Genomic DNA, 25,702 nt, shown 5'->3' on the forward strand with positions numbered 1-25,702 from the left:
CAATCACATTTAGTGAGGTTAGTTAAAGAAAACAAATTTGAGTAAACATTTAAATTGTAGTGGTTGCATGGGTATATTGGAGTACAAATATGCATTTTACTTTTTAAAGTTGATTGATCACATCAAGCATATTTTGACAAATCAAAGTGAAAAATATATTTTATATTAAGAACTGAACATAATTTAGAAAATTACATCAAATATTGAAAAGTGAAAACTCAAAACATCTTCTGCATGACATTGCTCAAGAAGACGATCTGTTTTATTGAAAATGTTGGCTTGGAAAATATTTTTTTTGTCAAATTAATTTGAAGCCATTACAGAGGAAGATTCTTTGCTTAAAAGGTTGTTTGTGACGATGTCAGTGTGTTATTCTGTACATTTATTAGCAGGATAATATAATTTTAGTTTTTTGAGGGTGTTAGGGACAAAAATGCCAGAAGTTTATGATTGACCCTATGGCTGGCCTGCAGAGTCGATTATACCTTAATGTCCATATCTTTTCAAGATTTGTTGCAATTCAAAAGAATAATGTAATAAATTTTTTCATAATACTGCCTCCTGGAAGAAACCTAAAAGGAAAATCATGCTTTTTTTTCAATAGTTCCTAGGCACAGCAGGAAAAATAATTTAAAAACTGTATTTTTCGGACCGTGGTTATGAACAATATTAGGCCGGTAAACACATAAGCCCCGCGAAGGAGAAGACAACTTAGTATCGTTGGAAAGGTATTTGTGCAAGCTTTGCAATGGTGGTAGAATTGTCTTTCCCGTCGAACTGTAGCAAAAGTTACAAGCAAAAAACTGATTTTTTTTAATCATAATTAATATTCGGCCGGGAAACATATTTCCCCCAGGAATGAGAAGACAAGTTTATGGTTCCGTTTGAAATAGGTTTTGCAATGGTGGTAAAATTATTTTTCCTGCTGTGGCTAGAAAAAAAGTTATGATCGAAAAACTGTTTTTGGGGGGGCGAGGTTATATGAACAATATTCGGCCGGTAAACATATTTCCCCCGCGAATGAGAAGACACGTTTCGTATCGTTGGAAAGGTATTTGTGCAAGCTTTGCAATGGTGGTAGAATTGTCGATCTGTAGCCAAAGTTATAAGCAAAAGACTGATTTTTGTTATGACGGTCCTATTTAATATTCCGTCGGTAAACATATTTCCCCCACGAAATCGCGCACAAGTTAGGTATCGCTGTAAAGGGATTTTAAAAGGCTTCTCAACGGTGGCAGAATCATCTTTCCTGTCGACCCGTGAAAAAAGTTATAGCGGATTTATGACAATGCATATTAATATGCGTTACAAAATTCGTTCGAAATTAACATTTTGCATTTTCATAAAGTTTGTGTCAATCTATGCACCTTGCCAAAAAAATGAACGGAATCCAGTGAGAAACGGCAGAGTTATGCGTTTGAAGTTTTGTCGACTGGAAAAAAAGTTTTGTCGACCAGCGTCTTTTTGGTAAACTTCAACGGCAGTAGAACCTTTGCATCACATCCCACCGCCAATGGTTATGAGATGTATTGTTGGCCAACACTTTTGAGCTTCGTTTGCTAAACAATATAGGCTACGTTGGTCGTACTGCTATATGCAGTGACATTAAAAGATTGCTATGAAGGGATTATATCAGAAAAATTTTGAACCATGCACAGTTTTGTGTTATGTGCTGAATTTTCATGAGCAAATTATACGAAGGGGCTCGCATGAACCCCCTAGGTGCCACCACTACAGTCATCTGCAATTATTATATGCGATAAGATTGGAGTTATATAACCTTTGTCATACTAGAGAGCTTTCTTTGTAAGCAGTGTGGTGAAAGTGAACAGGAACGGTTTTGCAAGCCAATCTTCCGCGCAGTCATTCCAACAATGTGTATTTTAAACGTTTTGTTCAAGATATATACAAATGAGCGAGAAGCACATCAAAGATCCAGTAACCTAACTTAAAATATTCTAAGCCACATTTTTTCAATTTTCTTGAATAGCTTTTGGCTACAAAAGAGATGTTAGCCATACCACTTCCAAACATTTTTATTTTGTCTGAATCCGCAAAAAAACTTTAAATATTTCCCAGAGAATAAAGAAACAAAAAAAGAGAAGTCGTTGCACTACAATATAAGTATGCTATGATTTTACTGTTCGCTATATTTTATTCGTAAATCATTTTGTCTGGTGATTATTGCACTGTTTTCATTTAAAAAAACATATGCCTTAGGTAAATACCCTAAATAACAACCCGACGTAGCGAGCTTTTTTTCCATTGTGTGCAAGCAAGATCGAGATTATGTATTATGTAACTTTAGAAAATAGTGCTGCGTGTTGTAAATGCGCAAGTAGGCTTCTTGTGTGCTCTTCGTATATTCAAGTAAAAACGTAAGTATATCTTAATACTTGTTTTTTGACACAGTCTGCTGAAAAAACAGTCTTATACTAGATTGTCAAATGCTATAATATAATTATATGTGCATGGAGCACGAAAACAGACATCCTGTGTCAACACTAATTGATATTGTGGACTATCCCACTTTAGTTTTGTCTCAGCTGAACTGGCAGAGAAAAAACTGCCAATTTTGTGATGCAAGTGTGATCACAAAGGATGGAAAAGTTTTTTATGCCCACAAGGTAACAATTGACAATAAAACTGTTAACTATGTCAGTACATTTTATACATTTAGGCCATACTTGCTGCAAGTAGTTCTTACTTTGAAACAACAATTGCACTTTTGGAAGGAAAAAACAGTGTGCAAGAAAATAAAGTTGTATTGCAGTTAGGTTGGTAAACATACTTACATACTGTTGTTACTGCAAATTGTACATACATTTTCATAACCAAGTGTGTTGAATACTGTGGATCTGATAAGAAACAAAATATGCCCTGAGGGCATTTTGTGTTATATAACATTCTGTCTCGAAAGTGTGGGTTCTTACATTGTTTGTTGATACTAATTTTAATTAACCACATTAATATTTTTTAAGGGATGGTTTCTTCCTCTGTGTTTGAGTGTTTATTAAATGTAATTTATACATCCAAACTTAATTTATCCAACTTATGTGTTACTGAGATTGAGGCAGCCGCCAACTGGCTTAAACTACCCCAGGTATACACATTTTCATAACTTGGTTTAAAACAAACTACTTTAGCAGCAAACTGTTAATACTTAGGTTGGATCTATATGTCACAAGTACAAAAATATGCACAATTTATCAACTTCCCAATCTGTAGTGATGAAGAATTTTCCAGTGTTTGATGGTAGGATAAATTTATTTTGTTTTGTGTATATTTTATTCTTGTTTTTAATGAGCAGAAAAGCTGGTGGATCAGCAAAGGTTCAATAATGGCATTCCTGAGGTTATTAGATCAGTTTTCATTTGACTTAGGCTGTAAGAAATTTACTGAAAATTGTAAATTTTATACACAGGCAGACAAAGATACCACCTGCAAAACTTATTTCACAACCATTTTAAAAGAATGTGAAGTAAGTGAAAAAATCAATCGGTCAACATCTCCTTCACCCATTGACACAAACTCAGAAGACAAACATGTAGGCAAAAAAAAGAATAATAAATGTTTGGAGAACACATTGGTACGTAACGAACAACTAAAGGTGGCAAGCAAAGGTGGTGAAACTATAAACAGTAAACAGCTCAGTTCTAAGAACATTTCAAGTAATGAAATAATATTCCCAAGAAGTTCTGCAAAACATGAAATTTTGCAAAAGCCGCTTTCTCCCCAAACAACTGTTTATCGTCATGCTAGTCCATTTGGCCTGTTTCCCCATTCCTTCATGGTTCCATTCCATTCTCCAGTGCTATTGCACAAAACTTCTGGACCAGCATCAATTTCTTCATTTTACTCACATACAGGTAAAACGTTCATCTTTTCCATATGGTTAATAAATGTATCTGTTTAACAGAAATCAAGCAAATACTAAGATAAAAATAACAACTTGGCAAACACATTACCTTTCAGCTTGCACAGATACCATCCAAAGGAATTACTCAGTCCCATGTCAAACTTATGGTCATTTTTCCCATGGGTAATTACTAAAAAGACATTGGAAAGTTAATACTGCCACCCAACATCACAAACTTGCTTTTGTTGACTTTAGGTTACCTGTTTTACCCATGTGCCTGCAACAAGTTGAAAATCCACCACAGAAAAGTAATAGAGAAAGTTTATCACCAACACCATGTGACAGAAGAATAGAGAAACAAAGTATGTGAAAATAATGTTTTGCAATATAAGAAACTTATGTGTAAATTTCACTCAATACTTTTCACCAAAAAAAATCTATTTGTAATACTTCTGTTGTACAACTAAATATATTGAAGAGGGTAATACTTCTGGCATGAATTTTGTTTTCTTATCTAAGTAACATTCCTATACTATCACATAACTTTTAGCCAGGTAAAAGATCATTTATATTTATCAAATAACAAAAAAAACATTGCATAGGTACTATACTCTTCCCAAACCAAGAAAGTGGTTCCAAACTATTTGAAGAGGCAACCTCTTCTACTACAACTACAAAAACGGTGGTAAGGTGTAATTCGCAGTAACAATATGGCGCCAGCTGAACTACATTGTTACGTAACATGAAAAACTACGTGGTCTTGATAGTTGCGTTTCATAAAAAAACATATACTGTCCTCCTTTACGTTTTTCTCTCTAAAGGGGTTCTATGTTCAAGTAATTGTTCTGTTATTCTCTTTTGGAAGGTCGTGCACAATAACAACGTTGATAATACACCCAAATCAGATAAGAGCAAAGTGATATCCCGACGAACTTACCAATGCAAAAATTGCAATTCAAATTTTCCAAGCAGAGCAGGTACAAAATTTGGAAAGAAATGTACAAGTACTTCACCTGTATTTTTTTGTATGTAGGATTGTCTGTTCATATGAGGTCTCATACTGGCGAAAGGCCGTATCATTGCAACGTATGTGGCAAAGCGTTTACCCAACTGGGTCACGTACAAAGACATCAAAAGGTGGTGAATTGGCCAAAATAAAATTATATAATTTACTATATTTTTACTTTACTATATAAAACATTGTTGTAATTTTTTTTTCTTCTGCAGGTTCATACAGGTGAAAAACCTTTTCAATGCAATTGGTGTCATGCGCGTGTTCGAGATAAAGCGTCAATGCACTACCACATACTTGCTCATAAGGGAATTAAACCCTTTCAATGCGACCAATGCGAGGCCAAGTTTACCAAACGATCCAGCTTAGTCAAGCATAAAAATGTAAATGACCAATGCCATCATTTATACCCGTTTGTGACATTTCTTTTTACTTTAGGTTCATACTGGAGAATTCCTATACCAGTGTTCACAGTGCCAGGCTAGCTTTCGCGAAAAAGCAAGTTTAAGCAGACATCGTCGATGTCAACACAGTTCCACTGAAGACCAACCGGCTAATTGTGGAGATTCAAAACATTAAACTTTGTGTTGTCTAGTTGATGCCATTCTTTCTCGTGCTACAGAGGCTTTGCTCTCAAGTTTCCCTATTACAGTTGCACTTACAGCTCGTGCCAAATGTAACTTAGTGCAATTACAATGTTTCAATCGTTGTATTTCCAATTCTGCCATTTTGTGAACGTATTTTTTTATTGACGTGTTTCTCGATAAATGTAAGTTACGAAACTTGTGTAACTGGTGTATGGAAAAACGTCCTTTCCGAAGATGTGTGGTTGCCAAAGCTATTTGATAAACGCAAAAACGTGACAAATTTTATACCATTGTTTACCGCAACTGTCGTGTTGCGTAACCCGGTATTTACCTTGGAGGCAAATTGGTCTAGCTGCGAAAACCTACATGCCGCTGTTAATTTCTTGCGGTTCATATCTATTCTGGGAAGTAGTTTTAGGAATTACAAGATATTCCACGAATTGGCCGTTCCGCAAGTGTTCTGCTATTGCTTCTAGCAAAAAACAACACGCTATTGAATGACGCTGTACATTTTGCAAGTTTGTTCATGGATGATAATATGACAATTTGGTCAGAAAACAGAATAGGAGTTAACCTGAATTCAGTGTTGAAAAAACAAGCGTCTCCCCACATGTCAACATTGGGATTACGACCAAGCCCATAGGCTGTGCAATATATTTTTTTGTTGTCCTATTCCTTAAGCCAGAGGTCCCCATGCATCCTTTTTTGCATTACGGACTGGTAGTATAAAAATACAAGTCGTATTTTTTACAGACCAGCCTTCAGGCGTAAAATATATATACAGCAGACATACGCATTATAACTAAACAATAAATACAAGGAGCATATAAGCTACAACTCTCAAGAACGGTGTATCAGCGTGTCTGGATAGTTCTGCGGAGATGAATAGTGCAACATTCTCAAATCAGACCCAATAGTTTCTTCTTCTGTACGGACCAGTTACATATGTCTCACGGGCCGATCTGGGGATTGGGGACCCCCGCCTTTTTATTTTCTGGGCCTATTTTTGGGAATGCGGAGCCTGTATTTCACCTAAAAGAGAGCCTTTTACGCTTACATCACGCAGAGAAAGCAACAAAAATCCGATTTATAGTTTTTCAATGAATAATAAAAATTTATTCTTGTTTGGCCATGCAGCTGGCAAGATCGTAGTACAAAACGATACAGCTGCACTGATATTTTTTGTAGAAAACAAAATCCACACCATTTTTTGAAGATTCACATTGTATACAATATTTTTAACGAATATCAGCCTTCGGTTGAAAGACAAAATAAAAAACAAACAAATTTTTAACAAATGCCCAGTTGTTTATCGACAGACTGTGATTCACGTATGTACGGGATAAGCCTATTTGTTGTCTGGCTAATACCAACGGTTTGTTGACGTTGTAGCCAACTAACCACACCAGAGGCGCAATCCGAGAGCCATTCTTTATAAGGGTTATTTCCACTTGCAGACATGTTTCAGTTGCAGACGAATCGGCTTCCTCTTGGCTTTTCAGAAATGAGTATGATGGAAATTCGGAAGATGAATCTTTTATAGCATCTATAAACAAGGATGTTAACTTTGTTTCTTTGTTTATTCGTCCTAAACTAACACACCTCAATATGTTTCAATGCGAATACAGCCCTTTTGAAAAAAATTTGCATGATAGCTGTTCTGTAGTATTTTTTCCTAGAGGGCGCTAAAGAAACGGGTTGCGAAAAAGGAAAACTCATTGCGTAAAAATACGTACCCTGACAGATTTGATGGTGTTGCACAATTTTCGGTTGCATTGGGCTAAAGGAGGCTTCAAAGAAAAGGGCACATTCGTGCTGCTATTCGCATATAAGTTTAAGTTGGAACGAAAATTTAAACAACCGCAAGAAAATTGTTCGGCAGGAAAATATGTGACAGACGTTATTTTGTTTGCGGTCTTTTGATAAGGTGGGAACTTTTGCGGAAAATTGTACATACAGGAATAGAAAAAAGTTTAGTTTAAATTAAGTAAAAGTCATAATATTCCATAGCACATCGTCTGGTTGCAAACTCTTATACGCTGTTGTTCCGCTTAGCAGGAGGAAATAGCGCATCAGTCATACGTTTTGGTTGAGGGATCTGATATACATAGTAATAACATAACAAATATACTTTAAGGAAAGGCTTATTTAACGATGACGGGAATGTTGCATGTGGTTGCCCCTGGTTCTGGATCGACATGCAACTCGCATGGACTTTATCACGCGTCTAATGATGCTTACCCAAATCATCAAGTCGATGCATTCGTTCCACCAAACCCATACAACCACAGAAACATTTTTGAAACTCCTATTCTGTCACGGTCATCGGTTGGTAGTTCTTCTGATGTTTTAGACAATTGTCCCCAATCGTCTGCGAATGTTTTGATGAGTCTCAACACAGCTTTATTGTGTCCACCAGCTTACGTATCCGCTAATCCGTTGGGTTCTAATCAATATTCCGGTTCTCCAAGCACATGGCCAACCTTAATTGGCAATTCACAGTCGGAAACAATAAGTCCGTATCAACCATCTATTCAGTATGGCATTGGTATGGGGTTTCAACATCAACATCTTCGGCCTGAGTATCCCGAAACAAGCAACAAGGTTGCAGCAAATCCGAGGGTACGCACCAAATCATCAAGTGACTCGACCAAATCCCAAGGAAAAAAGGTTATTTAGATGTTATTTTCAGTTTAAGCGGCGATGTAAAGGTTATTCACTAGCCGAACAGTTTAATGAAACAACTTCCTCCATTTTGAAGGAAAAACGAACCAAAAAATCAAATTACGCGAGTACGTGAAATCCACTTACTTGTATTGAAATATGCTAGTAGTTAAAAAACAATTTGATAAAATTTGTCGCCATTTTGATTTTTCATGTTCAACGATTAGGTTACGTTTGTAACAGTTATTACAATATTTTGAAAGATAACGCTAAAATGTCTATATCTGATTTATTGTCAAAACAAAGTTTGACTTAAATGATCGGTTATAGAACGATGAACCTCGCATACGACGACCGATGAACGCTTTTATGTGTTGGGCAAAAACCGAGCGCAAAAGAATGGCTGAAGCATATCCGGACCATCACAACGCTGAACTGAGTAAAATGCTTGGTGAGTCTTCCACAATACCTCAGCGATATATTACGGAAGTATCAGCCGCCGTTATCGAAACTTTCCTTAGTGGAGCTTTCTTCATAGATTTTTGTAGCGTTGCAAATTATCGTGGTGTTCTGAATATAAATGGTCACTTTAATATGCGCATTCTTGTATTGCACTTGAATTATTACCGATGCAACAACGTCCTTTTCTTTGTTAAAAATAAATAAGTCACAAAGCGTGCATATTTTTATTTAAAATGGTATTAAATTTTGTGTGTTTTTAATCGTAAAATATAGCAAACAAATTACGCCAGTTTTACGACTGTCTGCCTTCGCCTGAAGGCTCAATCTTCCTTTTCTAAGGGTACTAGAAAGTATCTTTCTGGCACTGATATGATATATGATCGTTTTCAGACATATTAATGTACGTGTTATTAGGCTTATTTTATACCATTTGTTTCGTTGTTATACACCAAAGACGCTAATACCCCTTTGAGGATTCTTAAATTAAGGTGACTGTTTGCCTTAGGTGCGCATTCTTTCAACGTTTGCATTTAAACCATTGACAAGTTGTTAATTATCTAGCCAGCTGGCAAGCCTGTAAAACAGCTCTTGATAAGACAACAATGATCGCAATATATCAGGAAACAAATGTAACCTCAACAATGCGGTTAGGAAGGCATCAAACAAGCAAATTGTGTACAAAGATCAAATTACAGAGGTCTGGATTTCCATATCCGACCTACAGTTTAATCAAATAAAAATACTATGGTCCACAAACGACTTTGGAAACAAATTCACAATATTTTACATAACAAGACATAGTATTGGTGGTTACTTGATCATTTTTAAAAGTTCGCGACAAAATTGCGTGTTTTTGTAAAACCAAGTAACCGTCAGTATGAACAGCACAATGTAGCAGCATGTACTGTGAATATTGTTTGCTAAAATGGAAGCAAAGAGCCATATTAAGATTTGGTTGGAAAGAAGCAACCTAGCTTGAATGACAGAAGCAATGGGCCGCGTTACTGCAACGCTGTTTATTAGGGATGGAAAACAAATCAGCCAGGAAGCGTTGTAAATTGGTCGATTGCTTCCCTGACTGCCCGTAGGTTTATGTGACAAAACTCTGCATTACTGCTCTTATACCAAACATTTTGTCCGTATAAAAGCATATTGAAGAGTCGTAACGTAATTACTATACGCTTTACAGGCAAAAATGCATCCTTTCCGTGACTAATTGCAGCTAAACCGTTTTACTTAACAGGTAAAAAATGGAAAGAAATGTCTGAGGATGATAAGGATCCTTACAAAAAAGAAGCTGAAGGATTAAGAAAGAAACATCTACAGGAACATCCGGACTACAAATATCGTCCAAGGCGGAAACCCAAGGTTTAACAAATTAGCTAATTTCTGTCAAACGGGAAATAGGTGCAAGCTGTTAGTGGCGCAACAGAGGGATTTGGTTGCTGCGTAAAATCTTTTTCTCAGTAGCGGCAACGCTTGCAGTTGGTTTATTTCAGTTTCCTGAAATGCGCCATGAAATTTGATGCCCCAGTGGCAAACCCCACGTTAATAAGCAACCGCCTTTCTTTGGACGATGACATACTATCATTTGCTTAGAATTCCTGCAAATGGTGAACATCTTAATTTTTTCAAAACCCGCAGAGGCACAATACTCATTATAACAGTGTTATACAAAAATTACTTCGTAAGTCACTATTCCACGTCTCAATTTATAGGAACCCAAAACAAGACGAGGAAAGTCATCGAATGAGGAAAAGGCCAATGCACGGCATAGTGAACAGTTTAAAACGTAAGTTGTGTGGCAATTTCACAAGCAGGACATGTCATACTATTATGGTTTATGTTATGCTAACATGCTAACCCATACGCAGAATAAAACAACAAGTTGGAGTTTCGAAATTGTGTGTTCCAAGAAATCAGCAGAACACAAATAACTTTTCAAATCAATCCACCACACAGGGATCAATTTGCAATCAAAGCAGTAGAAACATAAATGAAAGCAAAAGCAACGCGCGTGGATCAGTTAACACTTACAGCGACAAATACACGGCATGGGCTATGCAGGACAAATATCTTTCGGGTTTAAATTCACCGAGAACAGGTTCCAGCTCGTCTTCAGTGTATGCTGGGATCGGCCTGTTACCAGGAAATGTTGATGCAGGAACATTTGGAACGTCAAGTCACAAAAGACATTCAGCAGGATCGTATGGAGATAGGTTTCGCTCTTTTCTTGAAGACAAAACTGCATCCCGGACTGACTATGACTTAACGTTTGATTCAGTTGGTTGTCGCTCGATTGGCTCCGCCCTAGGATTTTCAAACAGCAACATTGCCAACATCTACGATCGATCTGCCCCTTCATCAACACTTGGGACAACAAACTTTTCATCAAACTGTTATTCAGACTGGCCAGTTGGAAAACTCGGATCTTCGTCCACCGTGGCATGTTGCAATGAAAATTTGCGATATTGGAATCAATTTGACGTGGATTACAGCAAACACACATACCTACCTCACAGTTCCGCACATTCGCTTGAAGAAAGTACGGTTATTAATAGCTCTGAAGTCGGGTCCTCGGCCATTGCCACTAACAAGTCCAAAGCCCAAATTTATCAGCCTTACCTTTCAGGTAATTTTAGTTGTGGTACATACGTCAGTCCCGAAAATTCGCTGTCCGTTTCTCCGGTTACCGGGTACGAAGACGCTCAGCAACCAAACATATATAATGTTTTGCCATCACCTAACACCAGAACCGAAATAGAACAAAAATCAGGCGAGTTGATTCCCACCTCAATAGAGAGTTTGACATTGTACAGTCACGATTCCGCCGAAAATTTCCATTCCATAAGGGGATCGTTCTCTTCCTACAGTGAACAATCGGGATATTATTGTGAGCAAAAATCGAAATGCAGTGACAACGAAAGTATCCTCCCTGTTGATGTTGAAAATGATAACGAATATATTGTTAAAGAGGAATTATCAGCGTCTCCCCCAAAAGATTCTTTCGTTAGTGAATATCGCGCACATGACAAAAACAAGCCTGCATTTCAAGAAAATGCCAACACGTATTATGTATATAAAACTGGCAATCAAACGTACGCAGACAGAAGATTATATAAAGGTACTGATACGTTACAGCTTGCTGAAACCTTGTCTGCTAGAGCAACAACATCTTCTGCCACAATGATAAACCAAATAACTTACGATCAGCATCAAGGAATTTTACCGAATCAAAAATCTGAAAATGCGCACTACAAACAAGAGCTTGCTGCCGCAAGCGAAGCAAATGTTTCAACATCTAGTTTTTTTTTTTCGAACAATGATATTGGGTCGGTAACACAAACTACAGGACCAAGTATGGAACTTAAACGTTCCCCTTCAAGGCAGCTCTCGTGTGATGATTGCAACGAAAAGAGTATTGTCTTCGAGTCACAGTCAACGCCGTCGAGCACATTGTATGATAATCTGCAATGTTCCCCGCAAGAAGTAGCCATAGAAGGTGCTGAGTCTGCTGAAAGCCCAGCATCAGAAAATAGTTTCGAATCTTCATGCCCCGCAAATACAACGGATTTTGTGCCTCTCAATAATTCCTATTGTCAGCAGAACATGAGCTCTTAAACTATTGCAAAGTTTTAGTGCAATAAATCGTGTTTCTTGGTTAGTGGAAAACTCAAGGCCCAGACCTTTTGTTTAGTGAAGATCCATATGTATTTAGAAATCATCAGAAGATCCAAGTTGTTTGGGTTCACTGTATTTTCACACTTTCTTACGCGTGCTTATTTTGTAATGTTGTTTGTAAATAAGTATGTGTGTGTATTGTCATGTAGTTTGATTTTGCTTCTATTTGAACTTAAAATCTTACCAATTGTAGAGAATTGCAATTATGTGCGACAAAATAGCGACAGTCTGGCCCCGAATATTGTAAACACTCAACTTGCTGTCAATTATAGGCTTGTTGTTGTCTTATTATAGTGCCAAAATGTGTATTTTTTTTGAAAAGGGGGCGGTTAGTTTTCACTGTACATGTGTACATATTCCGTTTATTTCGCATTAAGTTTGACTTGTTTATGTATTTCAGTTTCCACTGTTAACCTTAAATAATTATGTTTGACGCACATTTTCTGCAACACATTTTAAAAAATTTCACTGTTTTTTGAATGTAAGTTATAAAAGATAAACCAAAGTTTTTTTTTGAAGTTTTTTAATAATTTTGTTTTGTACTTAATTGTCAAGCAATGCTTTATGTAGTAATGGCATAATTATGTTATTACTTTCGAATTTATAAGGTAGTTGTCATGTCTATTTTTGCGTTTGGGTAAACCTTTTATGTTCCTCACAGTTTACGATTGATATGGCTTTATTTTTGTTTGCTTACGTACTCCGGTATAAATAAAATGGCGCCCAAATTTGCGGCACAGCGTAAAATGAGTCTCGGACAAAAAAATGTCAGCCTGCTTCAGTCTGTTCATAAAGACGATAGCGCGGGTTGGTGACAAGCTCGCATTATTTTTCCCAGAAATTTTATTCGGGGCCTTGTTAACAATGAGTAGACTCGCAGTGTCACCCTATGATACCCTGAAATTCGGGAGCAGATCTCATAGATGGTGAAAAAGTTTAATTGATCGGTTAAAAGCGGCGTTAGGGTAGAACATATCGTACATTTATCGAGGATGTTCGTCATCGTATTTCGCGGTAATTTTTTAGATGTTGCCAGCAGACCGTTTTTGGCACCCCAACTCTAAAAAATGCCGTCGGCTGTTGCATCATGTTCACTGAACATGGACTGTTTTTTATCAATACTTTGTGTAATATTGGTAGGCTTCTGAATAATTCCACAATGGTTTATACACAAAACTCGACAATAAAAAATTAAGAACTAAATATATTTAGAACAACTTTCCAAAAGCAGGAAAAGAAAGCAATTTAAATGGATATTGTCAAAATGGCTACACCAAACCAACAACGCCATCATTCTATGGCGTGATTATATTGAACAGCCATATTGGGAAACAAGTCGGTTTAGATCCGGATACAGCTACCCTAGCGGCACTTTGCAATTTTGACGTCAACAAGACGGGCATTTTCCTGGACTGCGACAATATATGCCATCCAGAATGACGTTAAATTTAGACATATCCTATAGGCACGTATTTGTTGAAGGGATTAATGTATGCTTTGCAAACCCAATATTTCCTTTTAGGTTCTGCTTCATTAAATACTTTTAGGACAAGATTTGCCTTGTCCAATTTGCTTGTTTTTCTTTTCCTAATCTAAACATTGTAATATACTCATGGCGTTTGATACAAAAAACAAATTTTTCTCATCTTGCCTGTGGAAATGTATTATGCGTGTCAACACATAAAGTATCAAAATATTTCTTTTGACAATTTCAGTGCGAATGTGCGCAAACGCAACGCTGATATTTCAGCTATAAGAAAGCAACACAGCACAGCGAAGTAGACTTTTATACGAAACTTAATGTACCAATGAAAGAGGACGAAGAATAACACAAGCATAATACAGGTTATAGGTTAAAAACGAGCTATGGGTTTGTAGTGCCGTTAGGTGCTTACGTTATCGCCTTGCGGAGTTATTAGCCTGCAACAGCACTTTCAAATACTTATTAGGCAATGTAAATGCCCAGCAAACTCGATGAATACTCGGAAGTCTCAGTCCTTCCGACCTTACACTAAAATAGTCGGAAAATGCGTCAAACTTCGTCATTTGATAATCACCATCTTACATATTACTTCTACGGATGTCAAGTCGTTTGTGTACCAATAAGGAATACAAACTTTTAAGTTACTTCACAACTATTTTAACGAGAAAAAGTCTTTTTAAACAGCAAGGAACATTCGGTAAACAAAAAATATTTATGTGCATATTGTGAAAGTTCAATTAAGGAAAACGGTGGCGGGTTATTTGCGTGGTAACTTCATTTGCCGATTATTTCAACACGTAATTGAGTCACAGCATCCATTCCACGACATCCGGCTTTTGAACGATCTTCAACGGAAAAATCTCAGGTTATAAAAATCCACCAGATCCATTGTCTCAGGCTGGTGTGAAATCCCCACGCGGTCGTATTTTTGCATGGTAGGGATTTAGTGCAACTATATGACAAAAGCAGACAAAACACGAACGAGTGTGAGGTTAAAACATGCGAAACAACAGCAGAGGTTAACAAACCTATTCAGCTCGCAAAATCTTAATTCATATGTAGCTCACAAAGTTTTCAAAAACAGTCAAACGTGCAACGACACTGGTCGACAACTATTATGACCCTGTTAAAGAAAAGTAATAGAAAATTATTTATTGCTTTAACTTTTGCACAAGTGTTTTTTAATTTAGCTTGAGAACAACGCACGGGTAAAAGCTTCGACAATTCTTGTTCTTTCTGTTTTACCTATGCTTTTCTTGATTGCTATCTAGTGCTTTACAAAAAAATCCTTTGCCATCCAATACTGACCATTCACAACACAGCAATACCATTTTTTGGAGTTGTTTTTAGGGTGGAACTTGTTGCAATTAACCTAGAAACAGCGGTCGCCCAAAAATTATTTCTTGATGCTGTAATAGTGTTAAATGGCAACAGAAACGTTATTCTCCCGTCGCAGTTGCAAGTTTTTATATAGGCTCTAAATGCTCTTTCAAGAAATTACATGAACTACTTGTGGTTTCTGGATTAAAGCGCGGTTTCTGGATTTAAAATGGGAAATCCATTTTTTGAATTGGTTTGTTACTGGATTAATTAGGCACTGAAAGGCATTCAAAAGGCGCACAAATCCAATCTATGCCAAAAGCAGTGTTATACGAGTTGTGACCAACCAAAATGTTTGTCTAAAATCATAACATTATTTTGAGGCGGGCCACAAATGTTACTGGTTTGTTATCTTTTTACCAATTAGATGATCTTGATTTTAAGGCTGTTATATTTCAAGTCATTTTATTGTAAAAATTATGCAATAATATCAAAAGGAAAAGTAAATGTCAAAGCTCCAATGCATTCATTAGGATATACTATAGGACCAAAGGTTACCAACACAGCCATAACCACTGGGCTTCTCGCGAGACCGGCTGTCGAAACAGACCAAGAAAGCAAACCTCAGCGGGCAGGTCACGTGAAAGGAACTCGAATATAAAGTTAGACAAGGCCGTGACGTCATCATTAACGAATGTGTCAGCCTGCTTTGCGGAACGACGTACCAAGTATAACTGGCTTTGAGCTACCAGTGTGTTAAATGTGTAGGGTCTCTAGAATAAGTAGGCCTATAGATGTTCCATTGGAGTCGGACAGCTGAATAAAATGTTATAACGACGCATAAAAGGTCACGCAGTTGGCATGAAAATAATGTAGGCATGCGGTTCCCCTACAACATTAAAACATCGCACTATTTGGGAACCTCTGTGCCAAAACTGTTTGATAACTTCATCAGGTGCTTAAGCGGAGACAGAATCATCCTACACATAAACACACGAAGTTCTATTCCATTCATTACAGCAAAGTAGGCTCCATATGTAAATCGTCACAAGAACAGGTAAAACTATAAATAAAACAAGAAACTTTAGAAATAAACAAATAATGATAATAAATTTTCATCAGATCCAAACATTAATCGCTACATCTGCCGAAGAGGCCAACGACCAAATTATAATCTATTGTCTCTTTGATACAAACAGTTGCCATGCCGTCCTTTTTGGCTCAAACAAAGGTAAATGGAAGCCTTTCCCTTTTTTCCAACTAAATAAATTTAGGACTCTCACATCACGACAATGAAGGGACGCGAATGGTATGTCGAAAGGTTTTGACGGAATTGCATTACCGCGAACCCAACATCAAATCTGTCCAGAATTTCTTTGTCTGTACACCACGATGGCTACAGGACCCGTCACCGATGGTCTGTTCTTGGACCTAAGTTCGGTCTGAGACCAAAACCGAGATCTGGACTAATCTGTGAGTCCACAAGTTATGAATTTTAAATGTTACTAGAACAACTTTGTGTCCACGCTTCTAGTTTTAGAATACATGTTTCGCTTTTTATTAAAGCATCTTCAGTTCTTCAAACAAAATAAACAGAAAAGACATAGTTACATGCTAAAATGATGAAACGATAAAACTGGCCGAACAGTAGAAACCTCCAGTGCTCACATGGATGGACGACGCTGTGATCAAATGTTACGAGTGACCTACTTTTTTATCACCACAGGCATACATTGGTCAGACAGGTGAAACAACGATAAAAAGATTATAATAAAGAAATAAAATAAAATGGGCGGGCTCACGTATAACTGACGGTAAAATTAATTTTTGAATGTTGATTTTTGCGTTTAAGTTTTTGTGCCATATGTCCTCGTATATGTCCAATTGGTCCATGTGGGGTTGTTGTAAAAACACCACAGAGTAGCATTCAGCTAGCGTTGGTCTTTCGCTGAATTGTTGATGGTGGTGTACTTCGTAATGGCGGAGTAATGCACTTTTGTCACCCGCGGCACTGGTGTTAAAAGTTCTCCACATTTTCGATGTTTGGTTCCCTCTGGTGGAAAACTTATTTTTAGTTTGTCCCACATATTTGTCATGACATATTCTGCATATTGCCACATATATGCCATAATTGGTGCAGCTTAATTGGTCGTGAAGCTTCACCAAACCAGACGGAGTGTCGACATGATGAACCTCATCCACCATGCTTTTGAGACCCTTGAAGTGTCCACACAGGCCACAGCTTCCACAAGGTTTTGAATAGCCCGGCCCTGTGTGGGTGACTGTGGAGGTTGCTTTAAATGAAGTTAGCCAACTTTGCAATGTCCGTTTTTTTTAAAAAGTTACCCTGGCATTCGGTTCTAGTTCTTTATCTTTGGCAGAAAGCGACATGTAGCTTGGGAATGATGTACCCCAATATATACACTGGTCTTGGTTTTAAATTGATCCAGTATTCATTCATTAAACACATTGCTCCACAAGTTATGATCACGAGACCAAAAGCCACGATTCGTTTATTTGTGGAGTCGCAAATATATATGGAGATATCAAAGACGAGGCAAAAAAAAGGAACCATTGCTGCGATTAAGCGACAAAGGAGAGTTAGAAGAAGTAGCGTAAGTCAAAGACATAAAGCAAAAGCGAGATAACTAGCGATGGCGTCAGAAAGATTGGGTGCAAATGTAAGAGTGAAGAAAGCGGTTTCAAAAGACCAAGTTTAAACAAAATAATAAAATGTTTCGAAGTATATGACAAGCCGAATTCCCTACAACTTAAACAAGGGCATAAGCACAGTTGTGTTGTAATAATGGACGAAAATACCAGAGGTAACCTCTTGTCCCCATACAATATTTTGGTTGGTTTACCTAGGTTACTTTGTAACACTCAACTAGGTGGTACGCGTCGAAATTGTTTTACCCCCAAATGGTACGCAACCACAAAAACGTTAGGAATCACTGGCTTAATGGATAGTTAAGTTGTTTTGCACTTGTGAGAAGCCTATAGCACAGAACAAACTCGACAATGCAGCCGCCCCGCTATGTACAACGTTGAATTGTCATCCACTAATACGCATTATACAAACAAAAAACAACCTATCCATCTTACTGCATGGTGAGTATTATTCAAAGTAAAAGGCAGTTTTTGACTAGTTTTTTTTAGGAGTGGGAGGCGCAAGATTTGATTTCAAATCTGAAACGTTCAGAAACCAATGATCCACACAAATCTCTGACACTGGTTTAAATTGTTTGGGTAGGTGAAACCGGGTTATATTTTTTTAATTGTGCACTGCATTCATATTTTTGTCGAATATTATATTTGTTGCTTAAAAAACAGAAGGTGGTCGTTTACATGTCTCAGTGTCCGATCGGACATGGCTGGAACAATAAGTTTCAGACGCTTTTTTGTTTATTTCACAAATAACCTAAAGCAAAGTCGGCGCATTATCAACATCGGGGCATTAGCGCGTGAAATCTCATTTAGGCTTTCTGTACCTAATCGGGGCGACTATTTATAAAAGTATTATAGGCCGTACTTAATTTTGGGGTCAAAAACTATGGTAATAAACAGTTATGAGACATCTAATTCTGAATGCATTGTGCAGAGGAGGGTTCTTGGACTTCACTTTGTTGCAAATAGAGGGTACTTTCTGTGATTCATTTTTTCACAAAACAAACCTACCTTATTTACTCGATTGTAAGCCACATGCGACGGTGTGAAAAAATAATATAAGCCGCCCTCGAATGCAAGCCGCATGTAAATGTTAAAGTCAAACTTAGGTGCCCTACAACAATAACTGTCAACATATCTGTCATTTTAAATTGTCAGATGCGCAGACAATCTTGTGCGATAAAACGTATTGTTACGATGGAGGGAGTTGACGGTAAATTTCATTAATACACAGAGCGTGGACAAAATACCGGCATGACATTAAATAATGTAAGCCGCACAAATGTTAGGTTAAAAAAGTTTGTAAGCCGCGGCTCACAATCGAGTAAATACAGTACACTTTTTTAGCCAAAATAATGTCCAACAGGGGGGCAAAATGCCCCTGGGGGAGCGGTTAAGTAGTTATCCCGTATATAATTTTGACCAGAATTTGTAGACAAGAGTCGGTACCAACAGAAAATCACAAATTGAGCCTACTTTCTGAGATTCATTTTTCCACAAAATCCACCTCAATATGTTGGTAGTTTTTCAGCTACATGTTCAACAGCACCCTCTACCAATTTACTGCCTGACCAATAACCCTGGAAACCATAGTAAAACTGCCCCAAAATCGCCCTGGCAACAGCCTGTTCTGCGGTCATTCAATAAAAACATGCATGACCCATTGCATAGTTACACACAATTAACACTGTTCCGCAGGAGCTCGAGAAGGGCTCTTTTCCATAGAAATACTGAGATACGGCCTTAAAAACGTTTGATAACTCTTGCTTTGGACCACGGGTACGTAACCCAAATGTTAGACATGTTCGGGATTGCTCAAATTACGTTGACTCACAACGTATATACAACAGTTATATGCAATAAACCACAGCGAAACAGGTTACAAAATATTCTATAACTTAGGGACTATTCAGAAGTTTTAAGCATTTTTTTTATTCGTTTAGTTTTCCTTTGCCAAACGATTTTTTTTCTCCTTTTTTCGGTTTGCAGGAGATAAGTTTTTGTTTTTTTTCACCAACCATTTTGGTGGATAAGCCCTAAAAATATAAAACATATATGTTACACAATTATGGACATAAATAAGGATTTTACCATTACCACCTGATTGGATTTTTTGCAAAGCTTCATGGCCTGCCTCAATTTGAAGTATTCCTCAACATTGTACTTTGAATTGATAAAAATATCCATTGTTTTATTGCTTTGTGTTTCTTGCCCTTTTTTTTTCTTGATCTTGTTTTTAAGGGTAGTAGAATTAACCTTGTTATAACAATTACATTAAAATTTAACATCTTGTTTTATTTAGGTATTTTTTCACAAGAGCATAACACAAGGTTTGTCATTTTGTCAAATAAATGTAAGCAGTGAGTGAGATATAGAAGTATTATCTACTTACCATGTTTATGTCATTTTTTTTCTTTGTTTCTCTATCATTATCTGATTCTACTGAACAAGGTGATTTGAATTGTGTTCCAAATATTGCAGACATGTCCTCTTGCTTGTAAAGGGATAAGTTTTTGCCTGAATAATTTTTATTAGATACAATGCACATATGAGTAAAAAAATATGCCACACCTTTGGAAAACTTGTGATAATAAAGACCTTTCTGTAATTTAGACTGCTTTTCCAAGTTGGTTACACAAGTTTCTGAATCTATTAAATACAAAACGGACACATGTCAAATATAGAAAATAGTTTACATAACAGGACTAACAAACCACCGGCTCTATTGCTTATACATAACTTCAAAATCATTTGTTTGTTTTATTGATGAACTGTAATAACACAGCTTTTGAAAAAATACAATTATTCATACAGCCTGCTGCAATTTCACAAAGTAAAAGGTTTCTTCGGCGGTAACTGCTCTATAGAGCGAGTTGTAATCGAGCCAAACATTTTCAGATCAAACCAAAATTTTTGTGAAACCTCAAAAAAAATGGTATATAGGTAATACTTCTACCATTGTATTCATAGACAATGCTTTGAGTGTAGGTAAGCAAATATGAAAAATTCTTTATCGGTTAATTTGTCATCCGCACTCATCTGCCAGTGCGGATGTTCCCACAGGTTGAAAAGTACTGCACTATACAATATAAATATCTCACTGTCAGTGCTGTTTTTTAAAGGGTCTTGATCTTTGTTTAGCTGGTGCAAAAGAGATGAGAAGTTGTCTTGGTGAGCAATCCAATTGTTCTGTGGCACAAAAAGTTTTTTTTTGGACTTTAACTTCTGTAGCTACTGGTGCACTTTTTTGACAGACTGGTCACTTTTAAAACTTCACTGAACTGAGCTAACCCTTACTCAGTCAGGTGTGACAAATGCGCGTGATGCTTCACTGTTAACACAACCCGTAGGAAGTCTCGCCGGATGGCAGGCGAAACGTTGGTGCGCTTGGTGACATGGCAAATTTTCTCTTATAGCCTAAGTCAGTGTTTCCCAGGTGGTACGTTTACCACTAGTTGTATGCGACCGCATTCCAGGTGGTACGCGAGCATCTCGATATCGACAATTGAGGAGACATAAGATTGTTTTTGTCCGACATGAAACCTGATATTGAGAAATTGGTATCATTGCACCAACCTCACCCATCGCATTAATTGACAAGCAACTAATAAATTCGTTGTCTGTTCTGTTGGGCGTTGTTTTGAGAAACACTGCTTTAACTAGATAAAGGTCACTTTTTAAAAAACAGATACAGAAATTTTAATGATGTTTTTACTATGGAAAAAACGCTAAGGAGAGTCTTTTGGCACCAAAGTGACTTTTAGTTGCATGATTGGTGTAGGGGTTTAACTAACTCACCAGGGGCACTTTTCGGCTGATAATTTATGAGTGAAAGTTCTAAAAATTAAACATCCTTTGGCTGCTGATAAAATCAAGTACATACTTCATGTGATTGCTTGCATCCCAAGCCCTTGTTGTCCACTTTATGTGTAACTTCAATATGTGATGTTTTTCCATCTTCGTTTATCCCTAAACCCTGTAAAAATCAGTGTACTAAAATAAAAAATAGTACTCAAGTAGGAACAGATATGATGGGGTTCTCCACATTGTTCTGTTATGATCATATATACAGCTGTTGTACATTTTTTATTCCAACAATTGGTAGATGAATTAAGCTTTTATTTTAATTTGGGGGTATCTTTGTTTCTGTGCAAACCAAATATAAATATATATACATGGAGAAATAAAGAGGATTTGTTGTTACTTTTATGTTTTTACATTATTGTGTGACAGTAGTTATGCACAACACACAGACAATATATTAAGACTGAAACACCAAAAATTTAATTTTTGGTTCTGCTGCGAAATAATTTTTGTTGTCACAAAAGGTTTACTGCCATTTTTTTATTCCGTCCAAACTAGTCTTGCCTAAGCAACAGTTACTCTTTAAGGTATGTACCTTTCCTTTGTTCCAACCCATTTTTTGCAACATTTTGAGACCATATCTCTTCTCATCATTTGTCCATGTTGAATTTCTAGGATCAACAGACCATTTTTTCCTTTGTCGTGCTAAAACCATTAACTTAGATTAAAGTGAGTACATTTTATTTCACAATCGATAGTTGTACAGAAGGGAATTTCTGTGATGATATAGGGTATCTAAAATTTTTTTTTATTAGACACTGCTAGAGCTATGTACCTTCAGCCAACATCAGAAGACAGGAACCACTTCGAAGAATAACCTTTGGACAGGCAGTTAGATAGCTGTTAAATTCAGTTTCAATAATTTTGGCTGTAGTTCTTAACCCTTTAGACTAGATAACTTGTTACAACTGAAAAACAAGTTAAACAATTAATGACGCAATACAATAAGGAAATACTCACAATTCTTAGTCATGATCTACAATTGACATAAGACACGGGCAACTCCAGACCATGGGCAAAATTTGATTCTACATAATGTGGTTTTAACCGACATTCTTAGATTTTAAAATTTCAACTACAAAGACCTGCCAAGTTGACTAACAAACCGAATTTATATAAAAGCTAAGCACACAAAAAATTAGGCCAGTTCCTCTTTAGACATTGCTTTTAAAAATAGGTATTATAGCACAAATTAGGAAATGGTATCCCTGACCCAGACACATAATCAGTATGTGACACAGTCAGCCAAAAATACACAAAAGAACACAAGTGAGAATGGACAGTGGAGCATCCTGTACACATGTTGACAAAAATTTGAAATCTTTACATTGCCAAACTAACCTTAAATTGCAAATATAAATTTTTCTGCTGGATGGTGATTACATGGACCAGTCATCTTTTTCATATATACTATTAGCACATTTTTTCAATACGCAGATGGCTCATGAATTGCAAAAACTTGTGCCAATGATTTATTCATCATTTTCTTTTGGCTGCCAATCAAATTCTTGCTCTTCCTCGTGTATGGATTAGGATTACATGCCCGCCCCCCACAAAAAAAACATTTAACCCCTACTTTCTTGTTTACCACAAAAGTAGAAACTAAGGATGTATATTGTACGCTAACTGTTGTAAAGATGGCAAGACTGTTGCAGACTTTTGATGGGAAGTTGCAAAAAATATAAATTTGCAGATTTGCAAGGTTTACTATTTGTAAATAAATTATGTTAGAAAAACGAACTTTCCCAAAAAATAAAAATCAGCAAATGTTTGGGAAAAAGGGTGCTTTGGAAAACAATATTAGCAATTTGGAATTTCTCTCACTCTCTACAATAATGATGTATATTAAAGAAAAATGGAGTAATAAAAACTCATACTGGTACCAAAACTATAGTGTAGTTACTAAACATTTATGGGAATAAACTTATATTCTTATACAAAAGGCATGAACACCATTCAATGAAAGTGCGTTTATTTTTATTTACTAGCTAATTCTGAAAAAATAGCTAATTCTGTCAAAATGTTGGTTGTTTGTTCTAATTGTATTGTTTTCTGGTGTTTTTGTTTATTTTTACTCAGCTACCTCTACCTCTATGAATACAAAATCTTGTAATTTAACAGAAATAGTATAAAATCGTGTTCACTAATGCGTTACTAAATATCCTGGTACTTTTTTTTGTTTAGCTGATGTGACGAAGGTGCAAAACAACCTGGTAGCGTTCGCGACTTTGCGTCCTCCCGAGCACACCTTCTGCAGCGATAACTACTGTGTACAGTGTACATATTGTTCGATCATCATCATTCTGAACCTCCAAGCAAGTATTGAAAAACACACAATTTTACCGAAAGGTCATGTAGAATAAAATGGAATCAAATTTGGTGACATTGCACATGAGCTCACAGCTTGGAGAAAGTGTCAAACAACAGACAACTTGATTGTCTATGGTCAAACACAGCACTTTATGGCCTAAAATGATAGAGTTCACTGAAGCGTATAGGACAAGCCCGGACTGTGGGACTGATAGTCATTTTGTCTTTCTGGGCCCAGCCAGCAATTTGTTCCTGGATTTTATTGCTGCTAAAATCTTTCATTTGTCTTACTTGCATACACAAAAAATGCAAATCAAACACTTCCATATTTAAACCCTGCAACGCAACTGATCTACGTCAATTGTGCTCAAACAAAGGTTGGATAATTTCCTCTATTATTACAGTGACAATTAACAGTGAGAGCTTTTTGTATCGCAATTAATTTATGACAAAACATAGGACTTACGTGAGTTTTGTAAAGCTGCATTGCTGCCGGAGCGCACCTCTAAGTGATTATGGTCGCTTATAAGCTACAGACGCCCATTCTTTATTCACACAATTTGTCTTTTTCTTGTGGTAGCGCTACGCTCCCTGTTACATCTTGTTTGCCAGTAATTGCCGATTTCTATGAATGCACATTTTTCTCTACACTAATGTGTGTTGCAATCTCATGGGTCTGTAATAATAAGAGACCAAGTTTTAAGTAATAACGCAACTTGGTTCTGGCCTTTTTGTGTCCGACAACTGTGCAGCACAGTGCTTCGTCATTTTATTCTGCAAAAGTTTTTTTGTGTTGCGAGCGAGCATTTTTTTTCAGTTTTGATAGGATTCTATCATCCAAGCAGACACCCAAGGATCGACTTTCCGGAAAATCCAGAACAAGAACCGGCGGACATCCACAGCCCGTGAGGTACAATGCCAAAACAATTTCAGCGACGATCGCCCTGTACAAACTCTAAACGCGCCGAAAACAATGTTGTAATTCGCATTTAAACGTTTTAATGACATACTAAATATATATGTATATACAAAACATGGTTAAACACTTATGTTCATAATTCGCCTCCGCATTGATGACGGTCCGTCCAACATTTCAGCGGATCCAGGAGGACGATTAAGTTCGGTATTGTGCATGTTTTCATTTTTATTATACGGTGATGCATGCGGAGGGTCGTCGAACAGTTCTCACCAACACGTTTTTCATGCGATTTTGTCCAGCCCAACTATCAGGCACTAACGCCCGCCTGCAAAGGCCATGCCGACTGCTATTGGTTTTTAACAAAACGATTTAAATGATCAATTACGATCAAGTTTCCAACACCTGAATGCTGATGCATCTTACCTAGAATGTCAACTGCAATCTTATCTCTCGTTGCTACTTGCAACTAACGCGCACATTAACCTCTCTCTTCCTATATTATTACTCATGGGACAACAGAAAGCAGCCATACTTACTGGAGATACTATCACAGAGATAGGCTGCACGTACCGAAATGTACGTTTACTGCGCTCCTTACAATATAATAATGTATTTGCCACTCGTCCACTGTTTACCGAATTAGCAGGGCCCGCTAAATCGAAGCAAACCGTTTGACAGCTGTACTCTAACGGAGAATTACACTCAAAGGTACAGTTTGTAGAGCTCTACCAACCTAATTGGATTTTCCACTTTAACATACTAGGACAAACCTACCGGTTTATTAATTATACAATGTCCCACGTTGATACGGGTATCAACCAATAATCCCCGCAATTGCTTATAAACGTATCAATAAAGCAGGACAACTTCATAG

General features: G+C 37.0%; 3 protein-coding genes across 4 annotated transcripts; 2 read left to right on the forward strand and 1 right to left on the reverse strand.

Annotated features, from left to right (window-relative positions):
• The first annotated feature begins 2,417 nt into the window (after window positions 1–2,417).
• Window positions 2,418–5,645, forward strand: LOC145902720 (uncharacterized). Of its 2 annotated transcripts, none has more exons than XM_082990810.1 (13): window positions 2,418–2,627; window positions 2,681–2,777; window positions 2,982–3,103; window positions 3,168–3,255; window positions 3,311–3,354; window positions 3,425–3,869; window positions 3,976–4,042; window positions 4,115–4,221; window positions 4,462–4,544; window positions 4,725–4,836; window positions 4,893–4,996; window positions 5,087–5,254; window positions 5,310–5,645. In XM_082990810.1, exons 1-13 carry the CDS (start codon window positions 2,466–2,468, stop codon window positions 5,448–5,450), a joined length of 1,740 nt encoding a protein of 579 aa, XP_082846936.1. In that variant the 5' UTR covers window positions 2,418–2,465; the 3' UTR covers window positions 5,451–5,645. The 2 variants fall into 2 exon arrangements, with proteins under 2 accessions (XP_082846936.1, XP_082846937.1); XM_082990811.1 differs by having other exon boundaries at window positions 3,985–4,042.
• A 1,878-nt stretch (window positions 5,646–7,523) lies between these two features.
• Window positions 7,524–12,984, forward strand: LOC145902482 (uncharacterized). Its single transcript, XM_082990472.1, has 5 exons — window positions 7,524–8,128; window positions 8,453–8,573; window positions 9,828–9,952; window positions 10,303–10,376; window positions 10,459–12,984. The coding sequence occupies exons 1-5, from the start codon at window positions 7,613–7,615 to the stop codon at window positions 12,203–12,205; spliced, it is 2,583 nt and encodes an 860-aa protein (XP_082846598.1). The 5' UTR covers window positions 7,524–7,612; the 3' UTR covers window positions 12,206–12,984.
• Window positions 12,985–19,461: 6,477 nt separating this feature from the next.
• LOC145903282 (PIN2/TERF1-interacting telomerase inhibitor 1-like) lies at window positions 19,462–22,509 on the reverse strand. Its single transcript, XM_082991354.1, has 8 exons — window positions 22,375–22,509; window positions 22,135–22,244; window positions 21,619–21,711; window positions 20,837–20,924; window positions 20,307–20,384; window positions 20,128–20,252; window positions 19,836–19,991; window positions 19,462–19,771 (listed from the first exon to the last, which is right to left on the reverse strand). Exons 1-8 carry the CDS (start codon window positions 22,385–22,387, stop codon window positions 19,667–19,669), a joined length of 768 nt encoding a protein of 255 aa, XP_082847480.1. The 5' UTR covers window positions 22,388–22,509; the 3' UTR covers window positions 19,462–19,666.
• Between the last annotated feature and the right edge of the window lie 3,193 nt (window positions 22,510–25,702).

This window comes from Ascidia mentula, chromosome 5 (genome assembly GCF_947561715.1).
Source record: "Ascidia mentula chromosome 5, kaAscMent1.1, whole genome shotgun sequence".
NCBI classification, from domain to species: Eukaryota; Metazoa; Chordata; class Ascidiacea; order Phlebobranchia; family Ascidiidae; genus Ascidia; species Ascidia mentula.